This window comes from Anoplophora glabripennis, unplaced genomic scaffold, assembly GCF_000390285.2.
Source record: "Anoplophora glabripennis isolate ALB-LARVAE unplaced genomic scaffold, Agla_2.0 scaffold893, whole genome shotgun sequence".
Classification (NCBI taxonomy): domain Eukaryota; kingdom Metazoa; phylum Arthropoda; class Insecta; order Coleoptera; family Cerambycidae; genus Anoplophora; species Anoplophora glabripennis.
The window spans coordinates 128,166-150,299 of NW_019417053.1; the positions used below are offsets into that span (position 1 = coordinate 128,166).

The 22,134-nt window shown below is 31.3% G+C and overlaps 1 protein-coding gene across 1 annotated transcript; it reads right to left on the minus strand.

Annotated features, from left to right (window-relative positions):
- Positions 1–12,529: 12,529 nt before the first annotated feature.
- LOC108914166 (zinc finger Y-chromosomal protein-like) lies at positions 12,530–21,327 on the minus strand. The gene is made up of 5 exons (XM_023455873.1): positions 21,179–21,327; positions 20,764–21,054; positions 20,439–20,707; positions 15,866–16,690; positions 12,530–12,599 (listed from the first exon to the last, which is right to left on the minus strand). Exons 1-5 carry the CDS (start codon positions 21,293–21,295, stop codon positions 12,530–12,532), a joined length of 1,572 nt encoding a protein of 523 aa, XP_023311641.1. The 5' UTR covers positions 21,296–21,327.
- Between the last annotated feature and the right edge of the window lie 807 nt (positions 21,328–22,134).

Below are 22,134 nucleotides of genomic sequence, written 5' to 3' on the forward strand. Positions count from 1 at the left end.
ACCTGGTGGCCGACATCGTCGGACTCTCAGTATACAACGCTTCCCGGTCTGATGGGTATACACGCCGATCAGGGAGAACCGTACGTATACTATATGGAACGACCCGGAGATTGGGTATAGACGCCCAACCTGTAGGTCTTAGTTCGCATATTCCCTATTACTCTGCGTAAATCCTGGTGCGGGACACCGGACAACGCTGAAGTAAACACGAAGGCTCCGTGAAGATTGGGTATACACGCCGAATCTTACGGGTGCTCTGTCGTGTGGGTCGAGAAGGACGGTGGAATTTGTGTGCGGGTTACCAAAAATATTCTCGGGCCCGCAGTAATTCCACACTTCTACACAAATCTTTTCGGACTTGTACTCGGTAGGAACGGAAAATAATTCTTACTAGGTTCACTGGTTATTCTTGGAGGGCTTCGGTGGACTTCTTGTTGCTATTGAGTTCTGGATAGAAAATGCCGGTTTTGGGGCATGTAAATGGCTTTTGTTGCCTCGATCCCCACCAGATTAACACAAGTCGTGGTGGGATCTTCACGTGACTAGCGAGTTATTAGTGGGGTAACGGCCGGTCTGATCCCGAGAGCGAATATTTGATATATATATATATATATATATATAAATCAATAAGGGCTTGAAGTGTTTTGNTGGAAAAAAAAAATTTTTTTTGATATTCAAAACCAGAAATGAACATTTAAAATCAGAATGTTCGTAAGTTCGACCAATTTTTTTAAAAATTTTTTTATTTCAAAATATAGCCTAAAGTACTAGTCCACCTAACGGAGACTAGTACCATGCTCACTGCGATACGTATGTACTTTAATTCATCTATCTCCTAAACTAATGCAGATTCCATTTTAAAACTTCTGGTGTATTATAAATGTACTTTAGGCTATATCTTGAAATAAAAAAAAATTTAAAAAAAATTGGTCAAAGTTACTGAAATTCTGATTTTTTCTTCCAATATCATTTTATAATTCAAAAGAACAGAAAATTTTCTATATAAGTCGCCATATTTAATATTATAAAATAAATTTGTTTAATTCGAAAAACTATTTCCGAAAAATACACATTTCAATTACGACAATTCTTTAGAAGCCCATAACTTGACAAATAAACATCGTACAAAAAAAATTGCGTGTTCACATTCATTCCTACTAGAAGTACCATTAAGCCGAATATGAACAAATTTCAGAACGTAACTTTTTTTTCGCTGCCCGCTTCACGTGAAATGCCCCATTGTTTCTGTATTTAGTTTCGAAATCGCAGTCTTTACACCTGTACATTTCAACCTGTGAAGGATCTTTATGCTTCAGTTGGTGCATTTTGATAGCATACTTGTATTTAGTTTCGAAATGGCAGTCTTTACACTTGTACATTTGAACCTGCGAAAGATCTTTATGTTTTAACTGGTGCTTTTTGATATTCATCTTGTATTTAGTTTCATAGTCGCAGTCGTTACACCTGTACATTTGAACCTGTGAAGGATCTTTATGTTTCAATTGGTGCTGTTTGATGTAAGCCTTGTATTTAGTTTCATAATTGCAGTCTTTACACTTATATATTTGAACCTGCGCAGAATATTTATGTTTCAGTTGATGCGCTTTGATAGCTCTCTTGTATTTAGTTTCGTAATCACAGTCTTTACACTTGTACATTTGAACCTGTGAAGGATCTTTATGTTTCACTTGGTGCTGTTTGATGTAACACTTGTATTTAGTTTCATAATTGCAGTCTTTACACTTATATATTTGAATCTGCAAAGGATCTTTATGTTGTAGTTGGTGCTTTTTGAAGCAACTCTTGTATTTAGTTTCGTAATCACAGTCTTTACACTTGTACATTTGAACTTGTGAAGGATATTTATGTTTCAATTGGTGCTGTTTGATGTAACTCTTGTATTTAGTTTTGTAATTGCAGTGTTTACACTTGTACATTTGAACCAGTGAAGGATCTTTATGTTGTAGTTGGTGATTTTTGATATTACCCTTTAATTTAGTTTCGTAATTGCAATTATTACACCTGTACATTTGAACCTGTGAAAGGTTTTTATGCTTCAATTGGTGCCGTTTTATGTAATTCTTGTATTTAGTTTTATAATAGCAGTCTTTACACTTGTATATTTGAAGTAATTTCTCATTTTCAGTTTCGTAGTCACAGGACTCACATTTATACGCGTCCAAATTGTTCTCGTGCCTCGTACAGTGTGCCGTAAAACAGATCGCACTTTCAGTTTCGTAAATACATTTATCACGTTTGTACAATACTTTGCGCTCCTGCTTGGTTTTCACTTCTGATGCATTCCCATGTTTACATCCACCCTCTTCTTCATTTTTACAGTCACTCTCCTCGAATGGTACAACATTGGAGCTCTGAAGTGGGGTGTCGCTGAAAAAATTGCAAATATAGAGTATTTTTGAAAAAGGGTTTTAATCTTAAGAGGTTACAGGTGGCACATGCCGAAATATTGCATTTCACAAAAAATTACTCTAATAAAGGGGCATATTTACATTTGAAGTTAATGAGATACATAAATACATAAATACAGTGAAGAACTGATAAATTCACAAATATCAAAATACTCACTGAGCATTAATATGCTGTACGTGAGGACAATTTATAATAGTAAAACATTTCTTAGAGTATATCTTAAAACATAACGCAAAAATAAAAACAAAACAGTATTTAATAGAACAAAATACATTTATTACTAATTTATACAAGAATTAATTTTATATTTAGTTATTTTTTAGATCTATAATATTATGGGTATTTTGTCTGCTTTGATTAAGTATATATCGTTTACATTCTCTTTTAAATAAATTTATATTTTTCATTGAAGTAACTGTAAGCGGCAATGAATTAAAAATCGTAGGTCCCAGAAAGCTAAGACTCCTCTGGCCTATAGTTTTTTGCATAAATTCAATTTTATAACTTTGGGTTTTAAATCTTGTACCATAGTCGTGATCCGGTTGCTGTAATAATAGCCTATTTTTATATAAATAAATACATACACAATAAAAATAATTTTGTCTCATATCAAACATTCCTATTTCATCTAATAGTTTATCCGAAGGGTACATGATATTTTTATTTAGAATAATTTTAAAAAATCTTTTTTGTAGTATGTCAATATCTTTTACGTGGGAGTTTAATATACCACCCCATCCCAAAATGCCATAAGTTAAATGAGGTTTTACAAGAGCATTATACAGAATCTTCATATATTCAGTATTTAAAATGTTTCTTATGTTATAGAACAGACATATAATAGACCTGAGTTTTTTAGCTACGGAATCGGCATGTATATCCCATTTTAGATGTGAATCAATGTAAATTCCTAAATATTTCACGTTACTAGTTGAATTTATATATGTATGGTCTGTCTACCATCCGTTATATCCAGAACACTATATGTTGGTAATTTATTTTTATATGATGAAAACGGAATATAGAATGTTTTCTCAAAATTTATAGTAAGAGTCATATTGTTAAACCACTTTTTTATGTTTGAGAAATCTTTTTCTACCTTATTTTTCAGCGTAGACCAATCAGATCCTGTATAAAATATAACCGTATCATCAGCAAAAGCAATTTTCTTGGATTTTCTAAGTAAAATAAGTTATTTACATATATTATAAAAAGCAAAGGCCCCAGGACAGTCCCTTGGGGAACACCATATTTAATTATACTTGGATTACTATATGTATCATTTAAACGTACATATTGAATCCTTTCCTGTAAATAGGTACGAAATAATTTCAAATTAACTCCACGTATGCCTAGATCTTCTAAAGAGGTAAAAAGTTTTGAGAAGTCGATTGTATCAAAAGCCTTTGCTAGATCTAAGAAAATAGCCAGCGAAGGATTTTGTTTATCTAATGAATTATATATGCTTCTTGTTAGACGAACAATTGCATCCTGGGTGGATATGCCTTCTTGAAAGCCGTACTGATTTTTAGAAATAATATTGAATTTTTTTAAATAAGAAGTTAATCTGGATTTTATGACCTTTTCAAATATTTTTGCGAAATTGGTTATAAGCGATATCGGCCTATAATTAGCTGCATCTAATTTATTGCCCTTTTTATATATTGGTTTGACAACAGATATCTTGAAAGCTGAAGGAACATCACCCGTATCAATAATAGTATTAATTAAATGAACTAATGGATCGCAAATATACTGGACAATATGTTTTAGTGTTTCTGTTCGTATTTGGTCTATTCCCGGAGACTTTTTGTTTTGCATGCTATTTATAATGTGAGTTACTTCAAATTTATCTGTATGACCAATATAAATTGAATTTTGTAGAACTTTTCTTTTTGGACAGTAGTTATTATCGGGAATAATTTTATTTGCCAGATTTTCCCCCACGTTTATAAAAGTTTCGTTAAATATATTTGCCATTTCAAATGTATTCACTATTATTTCATTTTTTTTATTATTTAATAACTGTATAGTATCCATGTTATTAGGTTTGTTATTAATTTTATTTATTGTTTTCCACATATCTAGTTTATTATTTTTATTTTCTTTAATCATGTTTTTGTAAAACTCAATTTTTCTTAGTTTTATTAAATTACAAAGATTTTTTTTATAATGTTTGTATTCTAACTGTAATTCCACGTTTGTTGGTTCTTGTTTAGTTTTAAAATATAAAAGATTTTTTTTATTTACACATTTGATTAGTGAAGGCGTTATCCACTCTTTCCTTTTGATATCTTTATGAGGTATTTTTTTATTATACGTACATATTTTCAATGTACTTAATAGTGTTTCTACGAAATTATTAGCTATATATTCTGAATCTGTGGAATTGTAAATTTTTTGCCAATTTATATTCCTCATTTCAAATTTTAATTTTTTATAATTAATGTAATTAATAAATTTATTTTTAGTGGAATTATTTTTAACCATTTTCGGGACAATTATTTGTAATGCGGTTGCATAATGATCTGTTATGTTCGAGTCTATTATCAGTGGCAAACATAAGTCATTATTAATTTTAGATTTTAAAAAAATGTGATCTATACAGGTAGCCGAATTATTTTGTACACGGGTACGTTTGTTTATCATTGAAATATAACCAGATTCATAGAGAATGTTAAGGTATTCTGCAGTTTCATCACATTTCTTCAAAATATCTATATTTATATCTCCAATAATCAATTCATAGTCATATATTTTGTTATGATTTGTTAAAAACTGTTGTAAATTTATATTAAACAGATCTATATCTGAGGAAGGACTTCTATATATAGAAATTAAGGAAATTGTGATATTTCCAACAAATACTTCCAAGTGCATGAGAGTAAGATCATGCATTTTAAATGTTTTTGAATTATATGGAAACATGTTTTTCAAATATATTACTATACCATCATTTTTGTTATATTGCCCTTCATTGTATATTAAATTATATCCTTCTATATTATACAGTAGTAGATTTTCTATTTGGTATGTTTCAGTTAATACAATACATTCAAATTCTATATCTAGCTGTTTTAACGATATTTTTAGTTCATCTAAATTTTTATGTATACTTCTAATGTTATTATGCAAAATTTTAAAATTTAGCGAACTCTCATTAATTTTAAATACTTCAGAACATTGATTAAAGTTATCTACAATTTCGGTTTCGATTTCTTCATATTCAAAATCTCTAATATATGTATCCATGTTTAGATTTTACTGTAGTCGCTAAAAAATATTTCACTTGCAAACAAACGAGAACATACTATTAGAAAAATAAATAAAACCTATAATGTAGTACATAATTTAACTTAACTTAAAATTTATGGCACATTCTTCATCATCTTCTTTTTTCGAAGAATCCTTTTCTGATTATTGATGTGATTATTAATTATACATTTGTACCACAGTATGGAAACAACTCAGTGCTTGCTATCGTTCCTATGACCGTCAGTTTTAGACTTCATTGAATTATGTATTATTAAAAAGGATAGTAACTTCCCAAAATTTTCACAAACATTCAATTATAAGTTTATGAACTTCGCAAGGCATTATTTACGTTTTTACTATAGTGAAATAATTTTCATGTTCAAATAGTGTAATAAGAATGTATAAAGTTGAAATAAGACGAGGAATTTCGTTTTTGGACATTTTATTAATAAGAAATCCAGATCAATCAGTTGTGACATTTTGGCAAGGTAAGTATGTAGTTAGCACAGGCAGCTACGACATAACAACGGGAAGAACCAATGCACTTTTTAAACCTATTAAAACTGGTAGAATTTTGAATTGTCCTTTTCCTCACCCCTTACGGCAAAAGGTAGAAATTTTGAAAGGTACACACAACAATATTCTAATATTAAGTAATATCACAATAAGAATACTCGTCAATTTAAGCAAAAAGTAAAATCTATTCGATTCAGATCTTTAATAATTAATATAAGTTCTTGTTAATTTAAATTTAGTTTTCCGTTAAATACCCCCTCCATTGTTTTGTTGTACATTCGCTTGCTCCCCCCTATATGTCCAGAGTTCCATGGTTTGACAGGAAATCTTCAAAGCTATCGAGCCACACGGGTGCCCGTTTTTAATTCCGCTTTCCGATTTTTGCTAATAAAACTAAGAGCAAAATGTGAAGAAAAACCATGGTGAGTTGAATCCGAGTTTGCTCTACATCGATAACTATATTTTCATTATTATAAAATTTTTACAGTCCACTAATTACTTAACCCATTAACGCCTAAAGGTACCATATGGAGCCAATAAACGTCAAGATAAAAAGTGGAGTTTGAGAGTGATTTTTTGCTAGCTTTCGTCAATTTGCTTATTTGCACATCTTCAGTATGATTTATGAAGCCCTTAGGAGAGTTCATGCGGCGCTTTGTTTACATTTGACATTTTTTTGTGTCGAGTGAAAAACTTGTTTGTACGAGTTTGTTGAAAACATGGACATCAACTTCGTGTAAGTATAATAGTTAATAGATATTTTATTCTATACTAGTTGCTTTTAGTGTTTTATTATACTATTATATCTAAAAACATATTCCTATTCGAGAATAATTTAACTGATTATTTGGTTATGTATAATATTGTTGTAAACATTGACGTTCCCATATGGGCCCGTTAGGCAGTAGCTCGGTTGAACTAATATATATCTTTAGCTGTAAATCTTCTTTTAGTGGAATTATCCCTCAGAAAGCGATTGTCAACTTGACTTTAGGAGAAATATATTGCAGGTAGAGTAAAACCAACAATTTGTAGAGGAATCATATTTTGACGTTTTTTTTTTAATTTATTTTCAGACATATCTAACGAGATATAAAGTACCAGCTCGCGCTACAGGACGAATACCTCGGGTAGCAGCAAGTGATTTTCGAGTCAGTAACGATATAAGGTATGATGGCATGCATCATTATGTAACCACTATTCCTGAAGCTAAAAGAAGACGATTTGGTGGTGAAAACTGTAGCAGCCGAGGAAGAACAATGTGCTGCAAATGTAATATCGGCTTATACGTTGACTATTTTTGGAAGTTTCATACTCAGTAATAACATTTACTCATTATTTTAAAGTTTCGTTAAAGGAACAAGTTACTTTTTACTTTTTTCATTGTTGCTCATTTCTGGTGACGTTGCGCCTAAAGGTCCCATATGGGAACACCTTGTTTTTCGGTTAATTTAGAGAAAAAATATTTTAAGTTGACTAAATATGTTAAATAAAGATGTTTACTACTTATTTGTATTAAAAATTTGCATTATTTTTTTATTTTTTTTTTATCGGCGTTAATGGGTTAATAACTTTAAAGCTATGTATAAAATCATACAATAAATCCATAAACAAAATGTCAGAAACAGATAATAGTTATTTATTGTATCAGTGTTTTACGTAACATTTTATCCAATGTTTCAACGCAAGAACGTAGTTTGAGCATTTAATATTCTTAAGTGGATCCAAGGCAATTAAAACACAAATGCAATACAACGTTTTATCCATAATCACATCGCAATCATATTTGTGGAGTCTGAATTATTGGAATTTAATAAAAAATATTGATATTTCTTACTACCTACTACTGTAGGTACTCAATGAAAAGTGGTAGGTTTTGTTATAACTACTGGTTGCTATGGCACGTTGTTTATTATCAATTATTTAATAAATAGTTCTATCTGAAATCTGGATGAAGTATCATTTTAGACGGTTCATATGTGTGGATAAAAGTACGATTATAAAGTGGATCAAATAATAGCACCCAGTGTAACATTTTTTTATTTTGCAATTTTTCAGTTCTTGTTTTTTACCTTATCACAAATTTTAATAAACTAGCCACAAGAATGAAAAGATAAAAAGAAAATCTTAAATTTTTGGGAGATTTTCAAAAGGCTGTAACATGGCGAAAGATTGCCGTAAAGCTATAAAAAAAAAACAATTCAAGCTTGAAATTTCTAGTTTCAGGATCTGAAAGTCGAAAATTTTTATGTTGACCATTTTCTTTGACTTCAGCTATTCATATGACGATTTGTCACTGAGTTATCGTCGTTCAAAGCAAAAATTACTTCATCTTCGTACTGAGGGATGCCTCAACATTACAGTTACAATTATGGTGTCTGTTTCTGGGGTGGGTCTGTTATGTCTTCTGATGTGTTTCTATGTCAAAAAAAGGTACTAAGATATATTTTTGATGTTTCCAGTTCACATTCATGTAGAGGATTTTTTAAAAACTATTTTATTCTAACTCTACCTTGTCTTTTCATATTTGCTTTGTGTAACTATGTACTTAACAATAAATCTAAATTTTATACCAACATGGAAATTCATGAAATTAATACACAACAAAAAAAATGAATACCATATACCATTTATGAGACTGCAGCTCACCATGAAATCACCAAACTATCTGGGCCTTAAGGTATTTAATAAATTACCTAATGATGCAAAGACCTGTTGTACTGTTGAACTTTTTAAAAAGATACTCAAATCGTACCTAATTGAAATGTGTCCGTATTCTTTGGATGAGTACTTTAGATTTTAATGGACAGCGATTTTGTTTTTTTATATGAACTATATGTGATCTAATGTGTTGTTAATATATTTAATTTAGATTATAAGTTATGTGTGACAAATTCTTACAGTGTAAAACTGTCTATTAGAAAATATATTACTATTATTATTATTATTATTGTCTCATCATGCTCGGACCAGTCTTTTACAGTCCTATTTATTAAGTAGACAATGATTATTTTAATTCAACGAGTGATTTTTTAAATATATTTCCACTCTTATTTTTTTTTTTGTATAGGCTTAACATAATAAACGTTTGTTTCTTGAAATACTGGAACATTTTTAACAATTTTTGTTTTGAAATTATGTCTTTCGTATATATACTTAATCTCTTCATTATTATTTACAGCCCTATTGAAGATTTTGAAATAGCGTAAAAATAATTTTTCTGTAAGAATGACTTAATAAGAGTGTACAAATCCGTCCAAATTGGCTTTCTTCTTGCTATCTGCTTAAATAAGCACTAATTATAAATTGCCATTTTTGCCCGAAGTTAAAAAAATTTAATGAAAGAATAAAATCTAGTACAAAATTCTTTGTACTAATATCCGATTTAAAGCCATAAGTACCGATTGTTTTATAATGATTTTTTACATTTTTTTCCAATAATTTGTTAACATAACTCTTGATTGTTTAAAAATTTGTACCTACAATACCGTTTATACATAAACTCATAATTTGTTAGTTTATCATCACATGGTACATATTTAATCATATAAAGTCATGAAGTATCAGAACTGCGGGCTACTATTTTTTAAATTGATATTAAAATAGTCTTTTCTTACCTCCTTTCCTCATCTTCCGATTTTATGTCAATACTTTCAGCTTTGATCAACATTTCCATCTCGTTAATATCGAATTTCTCGTCCAGGTTTTCAGTTTTAACGAATAAATCCAGTGGAGACGTATCTATTTGACTTCCTGTGGCTGAACTATCAAAGTTACTTTTAATTTTTTCTTCCAACTCTGAACAGTCTTTAAGGAAACTGTTGTGGGTACACAGAGAATCGAAGCATGGCTTACAAACAACGGGATCTTTGATGATATTTATATTCTACAAATCAGTTTCGTTAAATTACAAAATATGCAAGTATTTAATATCATTGATACCATTTCAGGAGCCAATTTCTCAATAACTTCAAGTTCCACTTCACGTATGCATTTAAACTCACTTTCTATTGGGTACATACACAATCGACATATTTTCTGACTGTAAAGTAATTCACTTTTCTTCTCCTGCATGTACACTTCTCTTAGGTCAAGCTGTAACATTTTTTCGCTATCCACATAAGGAATAATTGTGTTATCGGTATTCAGACATGTTGACTTAAATTCTAACGCCGCATTTAACTTTTTTCTGCAAACCTTACATATGACATCTTTGCTCACATCAAATTTCTGAAAAATATGCAACTTTAAACAGAAAAGAAATAAGTGTAACGGAAAATAAGTTAAAAACTAAAAGCTGCTCTACACTTGAGACTGCTAGGATCTAATTTATTTATAATTCAATGGCTTACCAATTTCAGCAAAAGAACATCTAGATCTAGAATGTCTGGAATGACGTTATCTATCACTTCAAAACTTTCATCGGTTATATTTTTAAGGCAAAGCTTACACGAAGTTTCCTTAATATCAGCCATTGCTCTGGAGCAATTTTCTTTTACGTATAAATAGAACACAGATACAAAAAACTAAAACATAAAACAAAACCTTCAATTCTAACCTATGCATTCTAAACTTCTTGGCTTCTTACGGTAGCATAGCTGTTTGGCAGTGTTGCCAGATTCTCGAAAACTAATGTCGCCACTTTAACGGAGAAATAGCCAAAAATAACCAACCTTCCCTTCCAACATTTAAATCATAATCATACCGATAAGGCAGTAAATTATCGTTAAATAAATGCAGCTCCATTATCTTCCGCCCGTTATTTAGGTTTTCTGTGACAATTTGATTTAAATTTAGAATATTCTTTACCCAGGTTATAAAGGTTAGGTCAGTCTTCTCTTCGCTTTATTTAATACCAAGTTACTTAATTAATCTGTGGGACCGAAACAAGAACTTCAAAATTATTTATTTTTGCCAAATAATAGAAGTAGAAAACAATTAATCTAAATAAGAGGCTTTTATTGGATAGGGCGGATCGAACATGCATTCACTGAGGCCATCTCACGTTGTTGCAGCAAAACATTGTCCTTTATGGAAATTGTTAAACAGAAATCTGCAACCACAGATCGAATCTGTATTTCCATGCTTTCAATCAACAGAAATAGAATGCGTTGACTGAAATATTTCAATCAACGCAGAGTAGAATAGAATGTTTGAGGTTATAGTTTTTCTTCAGGACTTCAGGTAGGTTGCCGCGTTTTATACATTAATAAATTTGTTTTGTTTTAAATTAACATAATAAGGGATTTATTGAATCAATCGTCTGAACTGCCTTACTGTTTTTTATTCGTTTTTTTTTATACAAAATGAATTTACCTGGTAGAACTAAACGTCAATGTTGTACTCCAAATTGCAAAAGCATTTCTTACTATATGAATATCTGTCATACGTTCTATAGAAATAAAAGTTTTTTTCAGAATTACAGAAGACAGACAATTACTGTGGATTGAATCAGTTCGGAAATTATGTAAATCAGAATTTACTCCGACAAACGTATCATTATTTTTGTGAATACCATTTTGAGTAAAAAATGTTTAAAAAACAGTAATAGAAAGTGCTGTGCCAACATTATTTTTAGAATCAACTACAAGTTCACCTATTAATTGTAATAATATCACCTCGGAATCCTCGGATAGTATCTAACATTCAGCAAAACAATTTGTTAACGTAACATTACAGAATTTTCATAGTACGAGCTGCCAAACTTCAATTTACGATGATTTTTCACCTCCACCTTTTAAAAATCCGAAATGCACATATGTTTAAAATTGTTATTTGATATAAGTGCTATAAGTGTAGTATATTACATCGTACTGATGAAAACCAATTACTTCGAAACAAATGTATCTAACCATAATTTTTGTCAAGTCACTGTGCAATGCATTTTACATAAAGTCAGGTAAATAATTCTTTCAAATTCTTTAAAATTTGCAGTTTTTAATGATTTCTTTAGAAAATAATAAATACAAGAGTCTCCCTATCTGTACATTTTTTTGATACTTACATATTTTCGAATTCATAACAAAATGAATTTTGTCACACATTTAAGTATCACTGCTTTAACTTTTTCATTTAACCAAGTGATAATTAAAGTACATATTTCATAAGTAATGGGTCATGGAACAGGTGTTAATGATTCACGTTAATTTCAATGATTAACTTAAACTATATTTAATAGCTGTTTTGTGATTTATTAATTATGACACTTTTTATTCTTTGTATTTTGTTACATTTAAATTTACCGCCATTATGGTGCAGCGACATCTATTAGCTAGTAGAATTAATGGTTACTCTAATTGTGTTTTCCAATGCAGTTTCCTTAATTATTTTATGGTCTGTGGTTTTCGAGTGTGTCGTCTGCTGCATCAGCTACAGATGGCGGTACTCTGCCACTGCTGCTGACAGGATACACAAAATAAAACCCTCTTATTTAGTTACTCATATGCCTATATTATAGGTTAACAAAAATAAATATGGATACTCTACAATAGTGGTGGAATATTACAAATTCGATTAAATAACTCGATTTTTTTTCCTAGTTCATATTATATACGTTGTTAATAGTTAATTTAATACCTAAATTAATTCGATTATATATCTCGAATTATTATTTCGATTATGGAATACTCAATGTTACTAATATGTCGATTATGAAAACATCCCGATTTATGGCAACATCTGGCAACACTGGTGGTTGATTAGGAATAGAGATGGGTGAAACACTGCGCTGGCTCTTCGTACCGGTTCGGGTGAACCGGTCCCGTTTCAAAGACGAAATCGTGAACAGCGCACCTCAAGCGCGAAATTCATACGGCGCAAATGTCGAGTGTATTTGCAACCTGCGCCACCTACTCAAACGATAATTAAGTGGTGAAAACACATTTTTATTCAAATAAATACAAGGAAATAAATACAAGAAACAATAAATAAATTCTCATTCCAAAATTGTTTTGTTCCTTACATATTTTCTTAACTGCTAATAAATAATAAAAAAGCAAGTTCTATAAATGCAATAAAATAATACATCTCTATTAAACAATCTATTTCATGTGTCTGCTAAATAAATATTATTATGCGAGCTACACAGAGCTGGTACATGGGTCGCAGTGTACTACTACTAAGGAGTACTAAGAAGAGAAGGGATAATTATGATAAATTCGGCTCAATTGAGACGGCTCCCTACGAGGATAAGGAACCGGTAAACCGGGTAACAAAATGAGGCGGATTTCTCGTCTCTGGTTAGGAATGTTCCAACACAGCTGATGCGAAACGCGTATTTTCACTACCAAGTAAATTTTGTATCGATACCAATCTTTTAATGCTTTATTCCTAATGCCGAGTTCACAGAACTTCGACTGCGGCGCGCTAGCTACAGAACTCCACCACCCTCTTGGTTCATCACGGTAAAATTAACAGTTTAGGAAATATTTGTGATTTTATGTCGCAATGCACATCGAGCGGCGCCTCCACCATTTTTTTTATTTTAATTTTTAATTGGACGTAATTACTATGTTAGAACCGTCCAAATTTTTAAAATAAGAGCGTAGAAAATCTTATTGTCTCCTAATGTAATTTTCATTAACAAACACACGCAGCATCTCATCTGGAAGTAGCGCCAAGCCGGCTGACCGACCCATGCGGTGACGTCATTGCACTGCCACGGCCGAGACAAATATTCGCTTTTGAAAAATCATAGTTTGAAAATCGCTCAACGGATCGAGTTGAAATTTTCAAAATCGCCTAATCATGAGCAACACTTTGTGTATACAAAATAAGAACGTTTTTGAAAATTTTCTGAATGACCCCGTTGTATACACTCCATATCCAGCCCATTAAATGCTTGTCCAACTGATTGGGCATGTCATTACTGCATGTGATCCCTGCACAGTGCTACCAACTCTTCGGTATGAAAATGGTGCACAATTCAAATCTTTTGGGACACCTTTTAGAAATTCGACCCGATGTAATGTACACCAACTTTAATTAAAAAATCTCTACTATTTCGAAAATGGAGATTTCGAAATATTTATAAAACCAAGAACAAAGTACATACAAATTAAAATCGGGATGCCCTGTATAGTTGATCTGCCAACCCACAAATGTGACAGTGAAATAAACAGCCTTCTATTATAAAAATCATGTATATTTATTTTATATTAGACCCTCCTATTAATTACATGTTCTACACAGGAAAAGTGTCGGTGTCATATACACACCTTTCGGTTTTAATTTGCCAATATTCAGCAGACTGTCACATTGTAAAACACAGGAAAAGTATCCACACTTGCCACCCTTAAATGTCTCCATTTTTGCCAATATTTTACACAACGAATGAAGAGTAATAATTCAAACCTGCCAACCATTTTTTATGCATTACTTGAGGTCTCCTGAAAGACTCCCTATGCTGGGTCGTTAGCAAAGCACACCGGTACACTTGCATTTGGGGCATTTCAGGTGAAGCGGACAGCGCAAAAAAAGTTACGTTCTGAAATTTGTTCATATTCGGCTTAATTGTACTTCTAGTAAGTATGAATGTGAACACTCAATTTTATTTTTGTATGATGTTTATTTGTCAAGTTATGGGCTTCTAAAGAATTGTCATAATTGAAATTCGAATTAAACAAATTTATTTTATAATATTAACTATGGCAACTTATATAAAAAATTTACTGTTATTTTTAATTATAAAATGATATTTGAAAAAAAAAATTTTTTTGAACTTTTGTTAATACNTGTTCAAAACCAGAAATGAACATTTAAAATCAGAATGTTCGTAAGTTCGACCAATTTTTTTAAAAATTTTTTTATTTCAAAATATAGCCTAAAGTACTAGTCCACCTAACGGAGACTAGTACCATGCTCACTGCGATACGTATGTACTTTAATTCATCTATCTCCTAAACTAATGCAGATTCCATTTTAAAACTTCTGGTGTATTATAAATGTACTTTAGGCTATATCTTGAAATAAAAAAAAATTTAAAAAAAATTGGTCAAAGTTACTGAAATTCTGATTTTTTCTTCCAATATCATTTTATAATTCAAAAGAACAGAAAATTTTCTATATAAGTCGCCATATTTAATATTATAAAATAAATTTGTTTAATTCGAAAAACTATTTCCGAAAAATACACATTTCAATTACGACAATTCTTTAGAAGCCCATAACTTGACAAATAAACATCGTACAAAAAAAATTGCGTGTTCACATTCATTCCTACTAGAAGTACCATTAAGCCGAATATGAACAAATTTCAGAACGTAACTTTTTTTTCGCTGCCCGCTTCACGTGAAATGCCCCATTGTTTCTGTATTTAGTTTCGAAATCGCAGTCTTTACACCTGTACATTTCAACCTGTGAAGGATCTTTATGCTTCAGTTGGTGCATTTTGATAGCATACTTGTATTTAGTTTCGAAATGGCAGTCTTTACACTTGTACATTTGAACCTGCGAAAGATCTTTATGTTTTAACTGGTGCTTTTTGATATTCATCTTGTATTTAGTTTCATAGTCGCAGTCGTTACACCTGTACATTTGAACCTGTGAAGGATCTTTATGTTTCAGTTGGTGACTTTTGATAGCATTTTTGTATATACTTTTGTAATCACATTCGTCACACCTGTACATTTGAATCTGTGAAGGATCTTTATGTTTCAGTTGGTGCGATTTGAAATAAGTCTTGTATTTAGTTTCATAATCGCAATCGTTACACCTGTACATTTGAACCTGCGAAGGATCCTTATGTGTCAGTTGGTGTTTTTTGATATTACCCTTTAATTTACTTTCGTAATCGCAATTGTTACACCTATACATTTGAACCTGTGAAGGATCTTTATGCTTCAGTTGGTGCTTTTTGACAGCATACTTGCACTTAGTTTCATAATTGCAATCATCACACCTGTACATTTGAACCTGTGAAAGATCTTTATGCTTCAGTTGATGGTGTTTGATGTAATCCTTGTATTTAGTTTCGTAATCGCAATTGTTACACCTGTGCATTTGAACCTGTGAAGGGTCTTTATGTTTCACTTGGTGCTTTTTGAGAATATGCTTGTATTTAGTTTCGTAATTACAATTGTTACACCTGTACATTTGAACCTGTGAAGGGTCTTTATGCTTCAGTTGGTGCGTTTTGATAGCATTCCTGTATTTAGTTTCGTAATCGCAGTCTTTACACTTGTATATTTGAATCTGCAAAGGATCTTTATGTCTCAATAAGTGCCTCTGAAGTAATTTCTCATTTTCAGTTTCGTAGTCACAGAACTCACATTTATACGCTTCCAAATCGTTCTGCTTCCTCTCACAGTGTGACGTAAAACAGATCTCACTTTCAGTTTCGTAAATACATTTATCACATTTGTACAATACTTTGCGCTCCTGCTTTGTTTTCACTTCTGATGCATTCTCATGTTTACATCCATCCTCTTCTTCATTTTTACAGCCACTCTCCTCGAATGGTACAACATTGGAGCTCTGAAGTGGCGTGTCGCTGAAAAAATTGCAAATATAGGGTATTTTTGAAAAATGGGTTTTAGTATTAAGAGGTTACAGGTGACACATGCCGAAATATTGCGTTTCACAAAAAATTACTCTAATAAAGGGGCATATTTACATTTGAAGTTAATGAGATGTGATTATTAATTATACAATTGTACCACAGTACGGAAACAACTCAGTGCTTGCTATCGTTCCTATGACCGTCACTTTTAGACTTCATTGAATTATGTATTATTAAATAGGTAGTAACTTCCAAAGATTTTCACAAACATTCAGTTATAAGTTTATGAACTTCGCAAGGCATTATTTCATTTTTACTATAGTGAAATAATTTTCTTGTTGTCAAATAGTGTAATAAGAATATAAAAAGTTGAAGACAAGGCATTTCGTTTTTTAATAAGAATAATAAAGAATTTTAATAAGAAGAATTAATGAGAAATCCAGATCAATCAGTTGTGACATTTTGGCAAGGTAAGTCTGTAGTTAGCACAGGCAGCTACCATTTACATTTGCTACGACATAACAACGGGAAGAACCATTGCACTTTTTCAACCTATTAAAACCGGTAGGAATTTAAATTATCCTTCTCCTCACCCCTTACGATAAAAGGTAGAAAATTTGAATGGCACACACAACAATATTCTAATATTAAGGAGGTTTATCGGATACGGAGGTACATCTAAAGTCTAATGAGAGTTTCTGTAGATTCGCTAACGACTAAAGTAGTAAGCCTTTAGATTTGTCAACGTTGCACTTGGCTGGTTTGCTCGCGTTTGGTCATTCTGTTTGCTTGGACACCTGCAAATTTCAAATAATACCCTACATCGAGACCGCAGCGCTGCCGCTATCACACATATGGAGGATAAGTTAGTCAACGACAGCAGTTTGAAGGAGAATTATTATAAATTATGTGGCTTACAAGTACCTAATCGATTTCTACAAGCTGTCATACGATTCCTTAGATATCGGTTTCCTATTTATACAAGTTGCTGTGAAAACTGTTTGTCAATTGTTGCGCACTCCAAGTGGAAAGACCAAAAAAATCAACATTCTCATAAGACTTCGTACTAAATCGTGAAAAATTATTTTATTAATATGTCGTCTCTTAGGTATCCAAACTAGTCATAATTTTGTTTGAGGATTTTCTTCATATTAATAAGCTTATATTAATGTTTGTATGAATATTTGTTTGTCAATTACAAATCAGATAAACCTCCTTAAGTAATATCACAATAAGAATACTCGTCAATTTAAGCAAAACGTAAAATCTAATCGATTCAGATCTTTAATAAATAATTTAATTATCAAAAAACGCATTTAAGGCTACTGTTATGGTTTCTTAACTTTTTATATTTTATAAGTTCTTGTTAATTTAAATTTAGTTTTCCGTTAAATACCCCCTCCATTTGTTATTTTGTACAATCGCTCGCTCCATGGTGAATTGAATCCGAGTTTACTCGACATCGCTTACTATACTTTGACTATTATAAAATTTTTACAATCCACTAATTACTTAATAACTAATAGCTATGTATAAAATCATACAATAAATCCATAAACAAAATGTCAGAAACAGTTAACAGTTATTTATTATATCAGCGTTTTAAGTAGTATTTTAGCCACACAAGAATGTTTAAACGTGAGAACGTACTTCGAGCATTTAATATTCTTAAGTGGATAAAAAGCAATTAAGACACGAATGCAATAGAACGCTTTATCCGTAATCACATCACAATCATATTTGTGGAGACAGAATTATTGGAATTTAATAAAAAAATATTCACACGACTTGATATTTCTTACTACTGTACGTACTCAATGAAACGTGGTAGGTTTTGTTATACCTAATGGTTGCTATGGTACGTTGTTTATTATTAATTATTTAATAAATAGTTCTATCTGAAATTGGTAAAAATGCAAGAAAGTAATTGTGTTCCTGTTTGAAGCTCAAGAACCAGGGAACATTACGAAAAAAACGGAGAGTAATGACTATAATTGAAGAAGTCATGCTATCGTATTTTTTAAATTTGAAGAAAAAATATGCAATTTCAACTATGTGGTCGAAGTATTTGATGTTGAAGGCTACTATAAAGGTCTACAAAAATATAGATATTGGAAAATATAACAAGCTTACTGATTATTTGAAGAGTGAATCGAGAGGATACAAAGCAAAAAAAGTGGCAGTACTGAAAAGAGCACATATTGAAGAACTTTTTACTGGGGCTTCCGATAAAGGATGTTTAATGATTAAGCTAATATCTTTTTACCTTTCACAAGTTGTTAGGTATATAGTGAAGTTAAATGTGATAAAACAAAAAACGAAATGTCTACTACTATAAATGTAAATGTTATTGTTAATAAGTAAATAAATTAAATTTGATTTATTATAGGTTTATTATTTTTTCATTATTCTACTAGTGAAATAAAGTTACTTTATTGCACTAGTGGATAAAGTATCATTTTAGGCGGTTCATATTGTGTGGATCAAAGTCCAACTAGAAAGTGATTGTGGATCAAATAACACCCAGTATATCACTTTTTTTTTATTTCGCAATTTTTCAGTCTTTATTTTTTACCTTATCACAAATTTTAATAAACTAGCCACAAAAATGAAAAGATAAAAAGAAAATCTTAAATGGGGTGATTTTCAAAAGGTATATGGCAAAAAATTGTCATAAAGCAATAAAAAAAAAACAAATTCAAGCTTGAATTTCCAGTTTCAGGATGTGAAAATCATTTTCTTTGATTTGAGCTATTTAAGACCTTCATATGAGGATTTGTCACTGAGTTATCGTCGTTCAAAGCAAAAATTACTTTTTTGACCTTGATAAATAGTGAATTGCTTCGGAACTAATGATTATACAGAAAATCTAAGCAGAGTTTTCAAAAGAAAAGGCCGATACGAAGGGGGGAAAGGAAATACTTCGTACTGAGAGATGCCGATCAACACTAGTCTCATCGTGCTCGGACCAGTCTTTTACAGTCCGATTTATTAAGTAGACAAATTGATCACTGGATATTGGTATTTAGACCCACATTAAATACAATATTTGGCCCATACATTGTAATCATAGAGAAAGACAATTGTTTATCGGATATTACAGTGTGACTAAATTAATTGAATTCGTTACAATGAATTGAATTCGTTCAACGAGTGATTTTAGAAATATTTTTCTACTCTCATTTTTTTGTGTAAGCTTAACATAATAAGCAACATTTCTTGAAATATTGGAACATATTTAACAATTTTTTTGTTTTGAAATTGTCTCGTATATATACTTAATCTGTTCATTATTATTTACCGCCCTATTGAAAAGCTTAAATAATACCTTTAAAATAGTGTAAAAACAAATTTTCTGTAAGAATGACTTAATATGAGTGTACAAATATGCCCAAATTGGCTTTCTTTTTGCAATCTGCTTAAATAAGCTCTAATTATAAATTGCAATTTTGGCCCATGTTAAAAATATTTAATGAAAGAATTAAATCTAGTACAAAATTCTTTGTACCAATATCCGATTTAAAGCCATACTGATTGTTTTATAAAGATCTTACATTTTTTTGCAATAATTTGTAAACCGAACTCTTGATTGTTTAAAAATTTGTACCTTCGATACCGTTTATAATTGACATAAACTCATAATTTGTTACTTTATCATTATTTAATCATATAATGTCATGAAGTATCAGAACCACGGACTACAATTTTTTAAATTAATATTAAAATAGTATTCTCTTACCTCCTTTCCTCATCTTCCCATTTTATGTCAATACTTTCAGCTTTGATCGACATTTCCATCTCGTTAATATCGAATTCCTCGTCCAGGTTTTCAGTTTTAACGAATAAATCCAGTGGAGACGTATCTATTTGACTTCCTGTGGCTGAACTATCAAAGTTACTTTTAATTTTTTCTTCTAACTCTGAACAATCTTTAAGGAAACTGTTGTGGGTACACAGAGAATCCAAGCATGGCTTACAAATAACCGGATCTTTGATGATATTTATATTCTACAAAGCAGTTTCATTAAATTACAAAATATGCAAGTATTTAATATTGTTCATACCATTTCTGGAGCCAATGTGTCAATAGCTTCAAGTTCCTCTTCATGTATACATCTAAACTCACTTTCTACTGGGTGCATACACAATCGACATATTTTCTGATTGTATACTAATTCACTTTTCTTTTCCTGCATGTACACTTCTCTTAGGTCGAGCTGTAACATTTTTCTGCTATCCACATAAGGAGTAATTGTGTTATCGGTATTCAGACATGTGGACTTAAATTCTAACGCCGCATTTAACTTTCTTCTGCAAACGTTACATATAACATCTTTGCACTCATTATCAAATTTCTGAAATATATACAATTTTAAATAGAAAGAAACTGAGTGTAACAGAAAATAACAACTAAATACTAATAGTTGCTTTACACTTGAGACTATTAAGATCTAATCTAATTATATTTCACTGACTTACCAATTTCAGCAAAATAACATCTAGAATGTCTCCGATAATGTTGTCTACCACTTCAAAACTTTCATCTGTTATATTTTTAAGGCAAAGCCTACACGAAGTTTCCTTAATATCAGCCATTGCTCTGGAGCAATTTTCTTTTACGTATAAATAGAACACATATACAAAAAACTAAAATATAAAGCCTGCAATTCTAACCTATGCATTCTAAATTTCTTGGCTTCTTTTCTTAGGTAGCATGAGTTGCGTTTGGCAGTGTTGCCAGATTCTCGAAAACTAATGTCGCCAATTTAACGTAGAGAAATAACCAATCTTTCCTTCCAACATTAAATCATAATCATACACATAAGGCAGTAAATTATTGTTAAATAAATGCTGCCCCATTATATTCCGCCCGTTATTTAGGTTTTCTGTGAGCATTTGATTTGGATTTAGTTTAGAATGTTCTTTACCCAGGTCATAGAGGTTAGGTCAGTCTTCTCTTCTCTTTATTTAATACCTAGTTACTTAATTAACTTGAGGGACGGAAACAGCTTACTTCAAACTTATTTGTTTTTGCCAAATAATAGAAAAGTAAGGGAAATGAGCCGTTTTACAAATGTAAACATAGCACGGAGGTAACATAATGACGTCACGTATTCGAGCGTTTGTCATTTTATTTGGCGAACATGGGCTTAAATGGGACCGAGCAATTCTCTTGTATAAACTCCTTGGCCCATGGCGATTTTAAATAGCCAGTTTGGCTACAAATAGCCCCATCTGGCAACACTGCGCTGGCTCTTCGTACCGGTTCGAGTGAACCGGTCCCGTGTCAAAGACGAAATCCTGGACAGTGCACCCGCACTCGCGCAATTCATAAATTGCAGGTGTCGAGTGTATTTGCATCATGCGTCACCTTCTCAGATGATAGTTAAGTAGTAAAAACACATTTTTATTCAAATAAATACAAGGAAATACAT

Bases quoted from the DNA above. Each gene is read 5' to 3' on its own strand.
- LOC108914166 (XM_023455873.1), bottom strand. From the start codon at position 21,295: ATGGCTGATATTAAGGAAACTTCGTGTAGGCTTTGCCTTAAAAATATA. The intron at 21,055-21,178 runs GTAAGTCAGTGA...TATATATTTCAG, and splicing joins ATGTTATTTTGCTGAAATTG to AAATTTGATAATGAGTGCAA. The intron at 20,708-20,763 runs GTATGAACAATA...ACTGCTTTGTAG, and splicing joins ACACATTGGCTCCAGAAATG to AATATAAATATCATCAAAGA.